Below are 14554 nucleotides of genomic sequence, written 5' to 3' on the forward strand. Positions count from 1 at the left end.
TTAAAAAAAAAAAACCCTCAGAGATATCGGTCCTGAGGGCAGAAAACTTCACACATACACACACCCAAAGTTCCATTAAGTTTGGGAGAATCTGACAAACCCATGGGGTTGACGTTAAGTTATTTTATATTCATTCTTATAAAATAAATTGATCTTCTTGACAGGTTGAAAAGTAGGAGTGTACCCTCCATTTATTGGCTGTGGCCGTGTACACATTTCTTCGCCTCCCCCCTGAGCCTCATTTCCACATCCAGGAAATGTTTCAAATTGCAAGGATTATTTGAGGCAACAAGTATAAGAGCTCCTAGCACAGTGCTTGGCACACTGCTCAAAAGTTCTAGTGGTAGTGATTATTAATCTCAGCATTATCGTTCATATAAAAGTCCTTGAAACTGGGAATGAAAGATTCCTGGAATGGACCTAGAATTTACATTGTAATGTGCTTAGCATTAAATGTAGGCAAATGTTTGTAACAGAGTATTTGTGTTTTAAGGTTTTACTCTGGGAAGAATTTGGTAAGTTTGCTGTCTCCCCTAACAGTTGTAAGAAATGCATTCTGTTCCTTAGTTTGTTTCCTCCCTCAGGAGTCTCTCTGACTCAGGTATAACACAAATTGAAAGGTATTGGCTTGCTTTCTAAACTTTATTAACCATTTAGAAAAAAGCTTTAGTTTGGAATTAAGTCAGATCGATAAATATTTACTCATGTGATAAGGAGAATGTGGAAGATTCTATTTTCTCAGATGTGTATTCCGCCAAAACATATAGTCCTAAATTAAAGTCCCAGAAGAAAAGCAGAGTGGCACAGGGAAGTCTGGCAGGAGAGCCCAGAAAGCCCGGCATGTCAGCATGTGTTTCAGGGGTCCAGATGTGGATTTGTTCGTTTTACTGCCCATGTTGCTCTCTGAATAGGTATATTAAGTCTATGAAATTTTCTGGAGGGGCTGGAATGTTCTTTCTCAGAGTGGTGTTGGCAACACAGGGCCTGGGGAAGTTGCAGATGCTTGGCCAGCACTCAGAGTGCTTTTTCCCTTCTCTCCCACCCAGTTTTCTTTCATTCTCTCCCTCTCTGTTGCTCACAAGTGCTTTGGTGATAGCCTTCATGATGCATGTTCTTCAACCATGTGTCTCCTAGCCTTAAAGGCAGTGCAGATGGCACTGTATCATCTCAGTTACCTGGACACTTCTATACCTCTGTACGTTTATGTTGTGTATCATTGACAAGTTATCTTATTTTGACTGTTTTGTCTTACATGGGTTTATATAAACTAATATTTAGTTTGTTTGAAGATAAACTAATGTTTAGCTAGAGTGATCCTAAAAGATAATAGTGTTTCCTATACTTTTAAAGTCTCTGGAGTTACTTTTTATAATTTGGAACTTCTTCAAATTAGATTCTTTATTAAGGTCAAATCCAAGTGATTTCTAACAAATAACCTTAGTAGTTAACATTAGCTAAGGCACCTGTTTAGATGCCAGTTTGTTTACCTCATCCCCTCTGGAAGCTGACCTGGACTACTTTTTACAGGGTGACCTGAAAGCTTACCTGCGCAACGAGCAAGAGCACATGAGGGGGGATTCGCAGACCATGCTGCTGCAGCGGATGGCCTGTGAGATTGCAGCAGGCCTGGCGGCCATGCACAAGCTTCACTTCCTGCACAGGTAGGTCCATCCTCAGCACCCTGTTCACCACAGAGTTTGTGCTCCAGGAGGTGGCGCCATTGGTGTCGAGGTTCCACAAAGTACTTTGGAGAGTGTCTTAAGTAGAAACTGTCCTGTGCATCCCAGTGTCAAAATGAGGGTGGAATTGGGCTTTGGTTAAACCAGTACCAGTGAATAGAATGTCTTCATACAGCCTGAGGTCTAGAAGCCATTTCCAGATTTTCAGAGAATGTAAAAAATTGGACATTGCTCAGAGCTGAGAGCAGACAGCTCCAGTCTCCCTGCTGATTCTATCTGTGCCCCTTTTATGTCAGCTTCAGGCTGTGGTTCTAATGGCCAGGTTCCTGGGTGAGGAAGAGAGGATCGGATAGGCTTGTGTCATTTTTTTCTAGAGGGTCAGAGCAGTGGTTCCTGGCCAACACTCCGAGGGGCCTGCTTCCCCTCCCCTGCCTTGCCTGGGGCCAGGCTGTAGATGGTCGGGGGTTGTGTGTGGAACACATTTGTGCAGAAACCTTTCCGGTCCGACTTGAAGAACTGCACCTCTTTAGAGCACATTGTGTTTTGCTCAGACCATTGATGTAATTTTCGTCATTAAAACAACAAAGGGCTTTGAATCCTTTCTGAGAGCATTCTCTGAACCCAAAAGTAGATTTCTGCTTATTCTCCTCCCTTCTGAGCTCTGATTTATGTTTAAAATATGTTTGAAATTATTTCTCAGATCTCCAGGGAAACCAGCCTCTCATTAGTTGACTTTAATTAAATTATTTAACTCTTAACAGTCCAAAGGCCCAAAAAGCAACACCTGTGAGTGTTGACTTTAAAGACTATGATGAAAAAAAATAAAAAAATAAAAAATAAAAAAATAAAGGCTATGATGTATTCCATTTTTTATTTTTAAATTTATTTTTGAAGTATTCTAATTTTTAAAAGGTAGGCTGCACAGCAATATATTTATAGTGTGATGCCATTTTTTAAAGTAAGAAAACACCTGCCTGTATTTGTAGTGGTGTGTGTGTCTGTACGTGTGCATGCATGCGTGTGCTCTAGCTCATGTAAGTGAGAACAGACATGGAAAAGTACCCTATCAAATTCTCAACGTTATTTCAGGGTAGGGAAGAAAGAAAATTATTAACATTTTCCCATATATCTAGATCATCTTTGTCGTGCAGAGTGAGCAAGTCATTCTGATAAAGGGCTTTATAAAAGACCTCAGAGATTACGGGTTTCTTCAAGCTCAAGGCAAAATCCCTTACACGAAACTTCAAAATATAAATATCTATTTGTTTTATAATGGAGAAGTCTTGTGTTTCATTTTTTAATGTCTTATAACAGGCTAACACCCAGCAAATTTGTACTGTTACTCTTTTGTGAGACATGGCAGATTATTCACTGAAAGGTGGTTTAGGAATTTTTAGATCTTGGAGGCTGGGACGTTTAGAGAGAATGTCATGTCAGATGTAGCAGCGTGAAGGTCTCAGACGCAGCTAGAAATTGCATTTAAAGCTCAAGTATGTTCCTACTACTGCATTTTAAAAGTTGGCAAAGATGTCAGAGTATATGTTCTTTTCCTGTGAGTTTCTATAGGTTAAAGTTCTACTTGATTTAGAATTTTGTGAATTTTAGGACAATAAAAATGATAAATTAAATCACATGGTTTGGATATTATCCAGGCACAAAATCTCAAGGTAAAGGATATTCTTTAAACTATTGGCAACTATCCCTCCCTCCCTCTATCCCTCTCCCCTGAAGTAGCCATATTTTAGGTAAAAATCCCACTTGGGGCAAAATTTGTGCTTTCAGTTTTGTGCTTTTTATTGACTGTACAGAATATCTTTAAGTTGAAATTCAGAATATTTGTTGGCTGACTTGAAGTCAGGCTTTCTATGTTGGTTGAAGATAGAATAACCCACACGTCCAACTAGAAGCTGTTGGCTGTGTTTGGAAACTGATCTAGTAAAGCATCCCCAATTAAATTTTATTTTTGCTTATTTAAGAGGAGACGTATGCCTAGTCTTAACCTGCATCTCTGAAGTTTACATGTGACATCCGTGAAGGCTGTGTAAACAGGAGAAGCTGCCAGTGTACTGTATTCCCCACTATTCTCCCATTCTGGCTGAGAGCCTGGGACTTCCTGTCCCCTGTCAGCCTTCCTTGGCTCCAGTGAGATGCCACAGGTCACTGAGATGAGCTAAGTGCACAGAGGTTTCAGTGGGCGGTATGGGCCTCGTGGTGGCTCAGGTAGCTGTAGGCCTATGTGGCTATGGCCTTGAGTACTCTGGTGACCCCTGTTCATGAAAGAGCCTCTTTAGGATTTTCCTGCTTTTAAAATTAAGGTAACTTTCTGCTGAGAAATACAGGTTCTCCGGCTCTCAGAGTGTGGCTCTCCAGTATTACAGGAGCATGATAAATAAACACTAGTGTTAGGTGCCGTTTTACATGATTTTTTTCTTAAATTGTACTGTGTGTGTTCACATTGGTAGGGATTAGAAAGTCGGGTTACTAATTGGCTTGTGTCATACCTCTAGCGTGTGTCTTTCAGTTGGTGCATTAGGGCATTTCATTAATTTGCGTGCATGTAAAATCTTCAGATTTATGTCTTTTGAAACTCCTTCTAACATTTTTTAATTTTAAAGATTAGTCTTTAAGGAGAACAATTTTTATATGGCAATAAACATGCTTGCTTTAATGCTTTAGATTATTGTATTTTTCAAGATGTAATTGGCTTTATTAAATGATTCATGAATTGGACAGCAGCACCCTGTCTGCCAAGTCAAGGGGAGCTCTCCCTGATTGATCATTTTATATCAAAGTTATAGGTAGCATTTGGCACATGGTAGTGTTAAATGAAAAGAAGATGCTGTTCCATCATCTTGCTCTTGTGAAAATCCAGGGATTTTCCTTACACGGGCTGTGGAATTTGGCTTAAACTGAAAGTCTCCAGGCATTTGACCACGTACGTGAATTGAAAGAGTGAGAGTCTCAAACATGGGGCTTCACCTGCTCCAGCCTCATGCTCTTCACTTGGAAGATCTTGGTGATAGGGCAGAGCTAGGATTCAAAACCAGAGCTGTAGTCTCTGGGGCTCACACTCTTAGCCAGTAAGCTACCCTAAACAGTCACCCTTTGTTACTAATGACATGATTCTGTATATTGAGAAAAAGCAAGATGCTAGTTTCTTTAAAAAACAAAATTAATAAGAGAATTTATTGTAGCTTGCTTATAGATATACTAAAGTATACCTGGAAATGAGGGCAAAAAACTCCATTCCATTTTCACCAGTGCCACAAAATTTATTTATTTTAATGTTTTATAAATTATTTGGGAAAAAATAATGTGAGAAAGATATGGGACTATGTGAAGAAAGCTGTGCAGTTTTACTGAAGGACATAAAATATATGAACAAATGGAAAGATAAACTATTTTATTGTGGGAAGACAACACAAAAATGTCAGTTAATTTAGAATTAGTACGTAAACTTCATAAACAATCCCAGTAAGAATCCTCACAGCATTTGTGGCAGGGAGGATGAATAAAATTATCTTTAGCTTCACATGGAAAAAATAAATGTCTAAAAGAGCCAGTACAGTATGAAAAAGAAGGGAATTGTTGGGGCAGAAAGGGAAGCTTGCTTTACGAGGTATCAGAATTCCCAGCAAGCCACTGTAGAGATCAGTATGGTGTTTTTTGTTTTGGTTTTTTTTTTTAAGATTTTATTTATTTATTTATTTTGAGAGAGAGAGAGAGAGCAAGCATGAGCAGGGGGAGAGGGAGAGGAAGCAGACTCCCCGCTGAGCAGGGGACCCCCCCCCCCAGTGTGGAACTGGATCCCAGGATCTTGGGATTGTAACCTGAGCTGAAGGCAGACACTTAACTGACTGAGGCACCCCAATGCCCAAGATCATTGTGGTTTTTGATGGAGAAACAGACTGGAGAGTAGACAGTATATAGAGCAAGTTAATGTATGGCAAAACTGATACTCATATCAGTGGGGAAGAGATGGCTTCCCTATTAATTGCAGGCAGTTAGTTACTCATCTGGGAAAATATTGGACGTCTACAGCACCCTGTATATAAAAACTAAAATATAAGAAATAAATGTGATAACTGGCAAAATTCCAGAAGGCTCTATGTGTTACCCAGGGCTGAGTGAGGCCTCCTAACTAAAAAGGCCTTCCTTTCCTGAGGTAGGAAACTCAGGGGTTGTAAAATAAAGGGTAGCTATTACATGAAAGGTTGATCATTCTATAAATATTAAATATTTTGCATAGCAACAGACACCACAACAAAGTTGGCAGACAACAGACTTGGGAAGGTGTAGCTGCCAACATGAGCAGCTAAAGGGCAACTGCTCCTGACACACAATGGGTACCTGTGAATTGGTGAGAGGACGACGAGCCTCTAGACAGACGGGCAGAGACAGGCCAGCAGACAGGAAGGTGATCCCAGTCATTAGCCAGAGACATGCAGGTTAAAGTCATGGAACCTCAGAGGCAAGGGAACTGCCATGCCTGTTGCTAGTAGCAATGTGGGGAAGTTTCTGTCCTGAATCCCTTATAACTCATTACCAATTTCTGAAGAGCAATTGGAGCAATAGCTGTATAATTAAAAATACACATCCCCATTGATAGACTCACTTCCATGGGACAGAGAGACACCGGAATTTAAGGATGTGGATTGGAATAATCTGTCCCAGCGTTGTTTGAGGCAGTGGCAAAAAAAATAAATAAACAGGACAAAGTCAACGTTTATAGGGGGTGGGACAGGGATAGGAACCAATTTCAAGCCATTCATACTGTGGTGTAGTGGTGTACTTCATGGCTATTGTAGAGAAAGAGAGCTGCTATATTAGTTGACTCAAGGATTTCCACATTGTGATGTTGTTTGTTAAGAAAGAAAGATGTAGGGGGTGGGCATGATGGCATATAAAGCAAATGCTCCTTATTTCTTTATCTGTATTTTCTTGTGTGTATGCTATGTATATAGAAAAACACAGAAAGATTATATCTACCAGTTTGTTAATACATGTTACCTGGAATGGGTGTTGCTGCGGGAGGAAGATACTTTTAAAGAAGTGTGTTTTGTTTTGTTTTGTTTTTAATTTTTATTTATTTATGATAGAGAGAGAGGCGCAGAGACACAGGCAGAGGGAGAAGCAGACTCCATGCACGGGGAGCCCGACGTGGGACTCGATCTGGGGTCTCCAGGATCGTGCCCTGGGCCAAAGGCAGGCGCCAAACCGCTGCGCCACCCAGGGATCCCTGTTTTGTTTTTTTAAATTAAAAAGAAAAAAAGAATGACCACACTTGAGGAAATCTCAGAAAAAAAAAACTAGTATTCTTTTATAACCCAGTTAATGCAAAAAGCGACCGAGAGGATTAGGGAGCACAGAGCTCTAGGCTTGGGCTCTATGTGCTGTGTCCTCAGGAAGGAAAGCATGCTGTAGGCTGAGTGTATGAAGCAGAGGGAAAATGAAAGCGATGTCTTCGTGTGGAGGGCCACTTTGCCTTGGGACCCTAGACCTCAACTTCAAATTATCAGTGGTAAGTAAGGTATTAAATATCCCATTTTTCTAGATGACTCTAGGCCTCATGGGAAAATTCATGTTCTGGGATCATGGCATAATACCAGCTGTGTTCTAAAGCCTGCTGGTTTGGGATCCCTGGGTGGCGCAGCGGTTTGGCGCCTGCCTTTGGCCCAGGGCGCGATCCTGGAGACCCGGGATCGAATCCCACGTCGGGCTCCCGGTGCATGGAGCCTGCTTCTCCCTCTGCCTGTGTCTCTGCCTCTGTCTCTCTCACTGTGTGCCTATCATAAATAAATGAAAATTAAAAAAAAAATTTTTTAAAGCCTGCTGGTTTGTCACTGGTTAAAATGTGCACACCTGAGCCATGCTGGCCTTCCCTGACCCTGATCTGGTGCAGCCTTCTAGGCCAGGCTTGGATTCTGGGGGTTGAAGGTACTCCTGGCCACTCCACTGCAGGCCCATTGTGTCTTCACTTCCCTCCCAAGTGATTCCAGTATATGCCCAGTGTGAGAACTATCACTTTGAAGAGTGTGCAGTTGCATCCTGGAAAGTATTTAATAGGCAGCTCAGCTCCATCCTGGTATGGACACCTTTAGGACAGGCCTAGAGGATCCCTTGCCTTGTATCACAGTAACTGTCTTCTAAGGACTTTGAGGGCTGTCACCAGGATGTTAAGGGAGGTCTCCCCACTCTAACCAGTCTTCTCAGTTCTGTGGAGTATCTTGTCCGCTCCTTATTGTCTCCCAGGGTACGTATGTACCCAGCTCAGGAGTCGGCCGCAGACAAGACTCAGAGGGACCCTCATGTAGATTTCTGGGGTGCTTGCTTGGTCTCTGAGCTTGCTCTCTCTTCTACCCTGCCCTACAAACAGCCTCTCTGGCAGCCTCTGTTTCCACCAGCCAGGGAGGCTGTTGCTCTCTGGGCTCTGTATCTTTGTGCTGTGGTTTGGAAAGTGACCCTAAACAGAAAGGTAGAGCACATGTGAAGCTCACCTCTGGTATTTTGTTTTCCTTCAGGATCAGAACCCTGGGGTCTTCACTGTCCAGTACCTGAAGACTGCTTCCTTGTGTATTTTGTCCAGTCTTGTGATCATGTATACAGTGAGGAGATAAGCCATAACTGGGAGGTTGAAACCCATAGAAACCTGACTGTCTAGCTCAATGTCAGCTCTGGCCCAGCCCTGGAGAAAACTGAGAACCAAAGGCTTTGTCCCCATTTTATTACCAGCCCTCAAAACCCAGGCCAGGGGTGGTGGCCCACATTCTAGCCACAGACCTTCTCTGCGTCCACCCAGAATTTCACAGCCTGAGTGTTCTCTGTACATCTGAAGCCTAACAGGTGCCTGACATGCAGGATGTGCTTAGTAAATGTAGTCTCGTTCAACTAGCAAGGACTGGCCTAATAAATCAGGGTGAAAGTTGTCAAAACTGTCCTTTGTGCCATCTCAGAGTCCTCTCATTTTCACCTTGAGCTTGTATCTCTTTGAGTTGCGTCCCATCTTTGAGTGGTAAATGGCAATTCCTCAAAACCCATAGTGATTTTTTTTAACTTTTATGACTGCCAACAGCAGAGCGGTCTGGTGAACAATGCAAAAAGTAGGAGTTCAAGTTTATTAATTCACCTCTTGTCAGCTTTACCAAGATAAGCCCTGTTACTTAATCCTTCTGAACCTGTTTCTTCTGTGAATTGGAGATAGTTTTTATCCTGAAGTGCTGTTGTCGAGAGGGCTTAAGATAACGTTTACCACGCCTTAGGAGAATATTTAGCAGTGTCAGTTCTTTTGCTTCCCACCTATGCCTCTCTTAAATCTTTTTTTTTTTTGTAAGATTTTATTTATTTATTCACGATAGACACAGAGAGAGAGAGAGACACACAGGCAGAGGGAGAAGCAGGCTCCATGCAGGGAGCCTGATGCGGGACCCAATCCCAGGATGCTGGGATCACGCCCTGAGCCAAAGGCAGATGCTCAACTGCTGAGCCACCCAGGTATCCCTCCACCTATGCCTCTCTCTATCAGGAACTCTGCTTGCTCGGGAAAGCCTGTGTAACGTGAACAGAAGTGTGAGCGATTTTGGGAATGGCTCCAGCCTCACCAAGCCATTTCTGGTCAAGCATTCCTGCTGGAGCTGGGTTAACTCTAGGTTTGGTGTGAGCTGAGAACAAGTAGTGATGCTTCCTTGTGAGTCAGGCTGGGGAGCTCTTGAGATCTGTGGATCCTCACTTCTAGCATCTGTCTGCCCTGCTCCCACGGCTGAGCCCCTGTGGTCATTGACTGTGCAGATGCAGGTGATGGCCTTGCTGTAGCTGAGGGGACTGAGCCAGAGGCTGTCGGGCTGGATCATTTGGCAGCCTCCCTGATGGACCTGTTTTTCAACCTGAAGGAAGAATATACTGGGTATGTTTGTGTTTCCTGACCAAAAGCAGCCATTGACGTCAATAATTACCTGTGTTGTTAAGTGACACCTTTGTGTTTTTCTCTTCTCTAGCTTTGTGTGTGTGTGTGTGTGTGTTTTAAAGATTTTATTTATTTATTCATAGAGACACAGAGAGAGAGAGAGAGAGGCAGAGACACAGGCAGAGGGAGAAGCAGGCTCCATGCATAGAGCCCGACGTGGGACTCCATCTTGGGTCTCCAGGATCACGCGCTGGGCTGAAGGTGGCGCTAAAACGCTGTGCCACCTGGGCTGCCCTAGCTTTGTGTATTATTGGGCTTCAGAGAATATTTGTTTTCACCAATTTTGAATCGAATTATATTATCTTGGAACTAGATAGTGCTTTAAAATTTTGAGAACATTTCATCTCTTGCTTTATGTTATCCTCACAGAACCTTGTGAGTAAGCCCTTACAGCACATCCCTGTTTGTGAGTAAACTGAAGCTCTGATGTGTTCAATGACTTGCCCAAAGTCACACGGCTTCTTTTTTTTTTAAATACATACAAAGTTTATTAAAAATAGATTGCAAATGAAGTACAGTAGAAACGGGCAAGTACAGCAGTCATGACAACCCCTGAGTGACGCAGTTACAAAGAGCACGTGTTCACATTTGACCCTACGGCCCCAGGGTGGCCCCGCCCACCTGCTTACAGGCGTTTTGACCACACACAGACACCCCGTATATCAATATTTACATATATTTGCAGGTACTTACGTGTATTTGCCGTTTTTCTATATATTAACACAAAAGTAATTCATCTGCATCTTTTTCATGAAAGAAAGTGTGGGTTCAGTCCCCGTAAGGCAGCCAGTATTCTCAAGTGATCTGGCAGGGGCCTGCTTTTCCTGGGACCTCCGGAGCAAGCACGCACATCCTTCATAAACATTTAGAACCACTTTACTCTCTTCAACAAGGGGAATGGTGAGAGCACCCTTCCAAATAAGAACCCTGATAGACGTAAAAATATTTACACTCGCTCAACAATTTATCATACAGCTCTTATTAAAGTGATTTCTATGGCTAAAAAGCCTCTTCCTCTTCTATTTGAAAGTGTGCATATTTTTCTAACATATATATTTATAAGAGAACAATCTGGTACAGAAGAATCATCAAGATCCCACAGCAGGGCTTTGTCAAATAGAAAATTTGCTCATAATCACAAAGTAATTTAGCACTTTCACAGCACACAGTATATAAAAAACGAAGTGAGATCCATCTCCCCAGCATCAGCCATGCATTCACAGCTGAAGAAACAACAGTGATCACCAATGACTCAAAATGAAAATTAAATAACTCTATTTGGTGTAAAAAAATAGCTTGAGGGGATCCCTGGGTGGCACAGCAGTTTAGCTCCTGCCTTTGGCCCAGGGCGCGATCCTGGAGACCCGGGATCGAATCCCATGTCGGGTTCCCAGTGCATGGAGCCTGCTTCTTCCTCTGCCTGTGTCTCTGCCTCTCTCTCTCTCTGTGACTATCATAAAAAATAATAATAAAAAAAATAGCTTGAACGGCCATACAAGCCCCTGACATTGTAAGTCACAGATGCCACGTGTCACCAAACCTTCCTTCCCAGACAGCACATGGAGGTGTGAATCTTTCTTCCTCGAATTTAAAATCTCTGAGCAACAGTCGTGCTCAAGAGTCACATGGCTTCTGAGCAGTGGAGCCGAGACTAGTTCTAAGATGGCCTTTGTCACTTCCCACCCTGTGTTGTGTGTGGCACTGGCACACATGCAGTGATTTAAGGGGGCAGGTTTAGAAGAAGCTCCTCCAGTCCCGCCCTCGTTTTTGTCCTCATTACTTCTGTTTTCAAGTGGTAAGAAGCGTTCCTCCTTCCCCTGCCCTGAGAACATCAGTTGGATTGTGTTAAAGTTTTAGGATTAAGCCTTTTATAGTGAAAGCCAAAGGCCTTTTGCTTATGTGACTTTTCACCTTTTCTGTAACCTTCACATTTGATGTGTCTAAAGAACTGCACTGAACATGTGTAAAGAGAGCGAAGAGGAGGGAGGGAAAGAGCAGGGCAGTCTAGGAGTTGCTCAAGGCTTAGTTGCTTGGACGACCCAAGGGGAAGGCGCCAAGTGCTCAGGCCGCTGCCTGCCTGCAGGTGATAAACACACAGGGCCCTGTTGGAATACTGGCACCCAGTTTTTAACACACAGGGCCCTATTGGAATACTGGCACCCAGCTTTTAATTCTGGTCTTAGGAGAGAGATGTGGGCAAGGTTAAGAAGGATCTGTTTCTAGAGACTCTGGAAATGCTCATCAGTGTTGCCTGGAGACAGAGCCATGTTGGCAGAACTCGCGGCACCATCCTATTTGAGCTGTTGGACCAGTGGACCATTGCCACTGGGCTGAGAGCATTTCCCTTTTTCTGCCCTTAGAGAGTATACTGCTTCTTCCTCCCTCTTGCCTCCCTTCAGTCCAAAAGAGACACCAGTTTTCTTCTTAAAATTTGAAGTTTCTCTGTTGCTCCCAGAGACCACAGGAGGCCTGAGGGCTTCTGAGGAGAGCACCACAAAAATTACCACTAGTGAACCCAGTGTAAATACGATTGAACAGAACCAATTGGATGTCTAGATCTAGAACACCAGCATGTGTTCCTTGGGTACCAACCATATGCCCAGACCAGTGCTTGCCGATTGCTGATACATCGGCGCTTGATAACTACTGGTGGGGACGGCATCTTGCTAGCTTTGCAGCCCTGGCAAAGTTACTTTGATCCTCTACCTGCTTCCTCCTCTGTAAATGGGAAAGATAAGAGAGTATCCACTTCCAAGGTTCGTCATGCAGATTAAATGAGTTAATATGTGTATAGAGCTAGAGAACTGCCCAGTGTAAAGGAAGTGCTTTGCAAATCTTAGCCATGAACATATGATTGAATCAGTGTCATTAGGTGCCAGGCTGTCACTGAGTTACATCAGTGATAGCTGCTGTCGTCATTAGCCTCATCATCATCCTCTTTCAGGCATGTAAGCTTCAGAAACTAAAATCTTTGAAAATAAGTATTTAATCATTAATTTGAGCTGTTGTCTTCTACAGTCCTATAAAGACAGACATTTTGAGTTTTTGGACTATGGAGAGTTTTTGATAACTTTATGATTTGAAACTATAAATCAGGTACCTTAAAGTACCCGATTTTTTACTTAAATTTTTACTTAAATTTACTTAAACTTTACTTAAATTTTGTACTTCAGTGGACTTGTTAATTCTTATGCCAATGGGTGATCAAGAAGATTGAAAGATTGAAAGATAAAAAGGGGCTTATATGAAATCCAAAGTATTTACTCTGTTGTCTATATGGAAAGGTCCTTCAGAAAAAGTAGTTTTTACTTTTCAACACGTGTTTTTGAGAATTAACCTGTTCTTAAATAAACTACGTAAATTGTTTTCAGTAAGTCCTGAAAATGTGCTCCTTACCTCCCTGTAGAGAAGTGGGGTTTGCAAGAAAGCCAAGTAATTTGGAAAGGGCCTCCTCATAATGCTCCCATATCTTTGAAAAAGAAGTTAAAAAAACAACATTTTAAATAATATAATTAGTTTTGGGTATTTGAAGTTGTAATTTTATTTCTCTTTATAATAAATAGACTACCACTAGATTGTTGTGCAAGTACTATCGGTTATTGTAAAACATTATTTAGATAGTTCAGCCTATAGTATTTAAAAATTCTTGGTCACTCTTCAAACACTAGGAAATGGGCCATAAATCTGGTATCAGTGCAGCACAAGGTATAAATGTGGTCTGTATTTAACCTTAGCTGTTGTTTTTTTTAAAAAAAAGATTTATTAGAGAGAGTGTGTGCGCGCATGAGGAGTGAGCACAGGGGGCGGACAGAGGGAGAGAATCTAGAAGCAGACTCCCTGCTGAGTGTTATGGAGCCAGAGGACCCTGAGATCATGACGTGAGCCGAAATCACGAGTTAGACACTCAACTGACTGAGCCATCCAGATGCCCTGCTGTGTAGCAGTTATTTGTTTAAAAAAAAAAATCTAATCATTTCCATGGACTTAAATAATGAAAAATATTATATTTAATCCTTTTTCCATTAAAAAAGAATTTTAAGACATTACTGAGCAGAGAGCTGAACATGCCACTCTGCTTCATAGAGAAAGCCTTGTTCACAGCAGTTTGGGGTGACATCGTCCTGCTTGTTTGTGGGTTCCCCTTCACACTTGTGTTCACTTTGCTCTTTCTGTCTTCAGTGACTTAGCCCTGCGGAATTGTTTTCTTACCTCGGACCTGAATGTGAAAGTGGGAGACTACGGAATAGGATTCAGCAGGTACAAGGTAAGCCAAGGCTTAAAGATTCTTTCCTACAGCTTATTTAATTTCATAGTCATGAGGTGGTCCTATCACAAAATGCCACTCCAGCTGTGGAAGAGGGGGTAAGAATCTTGGTTATTGTGGCCTTTCTGGAAAAGTGGTTTATTCTAGTCATTTTAACGGAAGTGTTGGCTTCTGACGTGTGGTTTGTCTGCATCAGTGGCTCTGTGCTGAGGTTTTGTGACAGCTTTCCAAAGGCTTTGTTTAAAAGTAAGACTTTTACACAGAATAATTGATATAGTCTGATGGTATATAATACATTTTAGTATGAACACATGGGCAGTAATCATGACCCACCTGTATAATAGATGATACGTCAAATTAGCATTTCTCCAGTAAAATTCTGGGTCAGATTTAGTAAGCACGGAATTTACATTCTTTAAACTCTGCCATAAACTTATCCCCAAACAAGATAAGAAGTAGATGAGGTTTTCATTTATTTTTATGTCACGCAACTGAATGAGATAGCATGATTTGGAGCAGAGAAGGTGATTGTCCTGGCTATATGCCATCAGCAATAACATGAGGATCATATCTGTTCTGTCTTACTGGTTCTTGTGAGGACCACAGGGGTCATGTTTTCATAGTACTTTGTAACTAAAACATGCAAATATA

General features: G+C 42.1%; 1 protein-coding gene across 1 annotated transcript in view; it reads left to right on the forward strand.

Annotated features, from left to right (window-relative positions):
* The window catches only part of LMTK2 (lemur tyrosine kinase 2), an 84336-nt gene that overhangs the window by 50982 nt on the left and 18800 nt on the right, over positions 1 to 14554 (forward strand). The window contains exons 7-8 of the mRNA XM_055339704.1: positions 1528 to 1661; positions 13819 to 13903. Of these exons, the coding sequence (XP_055195679.1) occupies positions 1528 to 1661; positions 13819 to 13903 (219 nt within the window). The remainder of the gene's footprint in view (positions 1 to 1527; positions 1662 to 13818; positions 13904 to 14554) is intronic.

This window comes from Nyctereutes procyonoides, unplaced genomic scaffold (genome assembly GCF_905146905.1).
Source record: "Nyctereutes procyonoides isolate TBG_1078 unplaced genomic scaffold, NYPRO_anot_genome, whole genome shotgun sequence".
NCBI classification, from domain to species: Eukaryota; Metazoa; Chordata; class Mammalia; order Carnivora; family Canidae; genus Nyctereutes; species Nyctereutes procyonoides.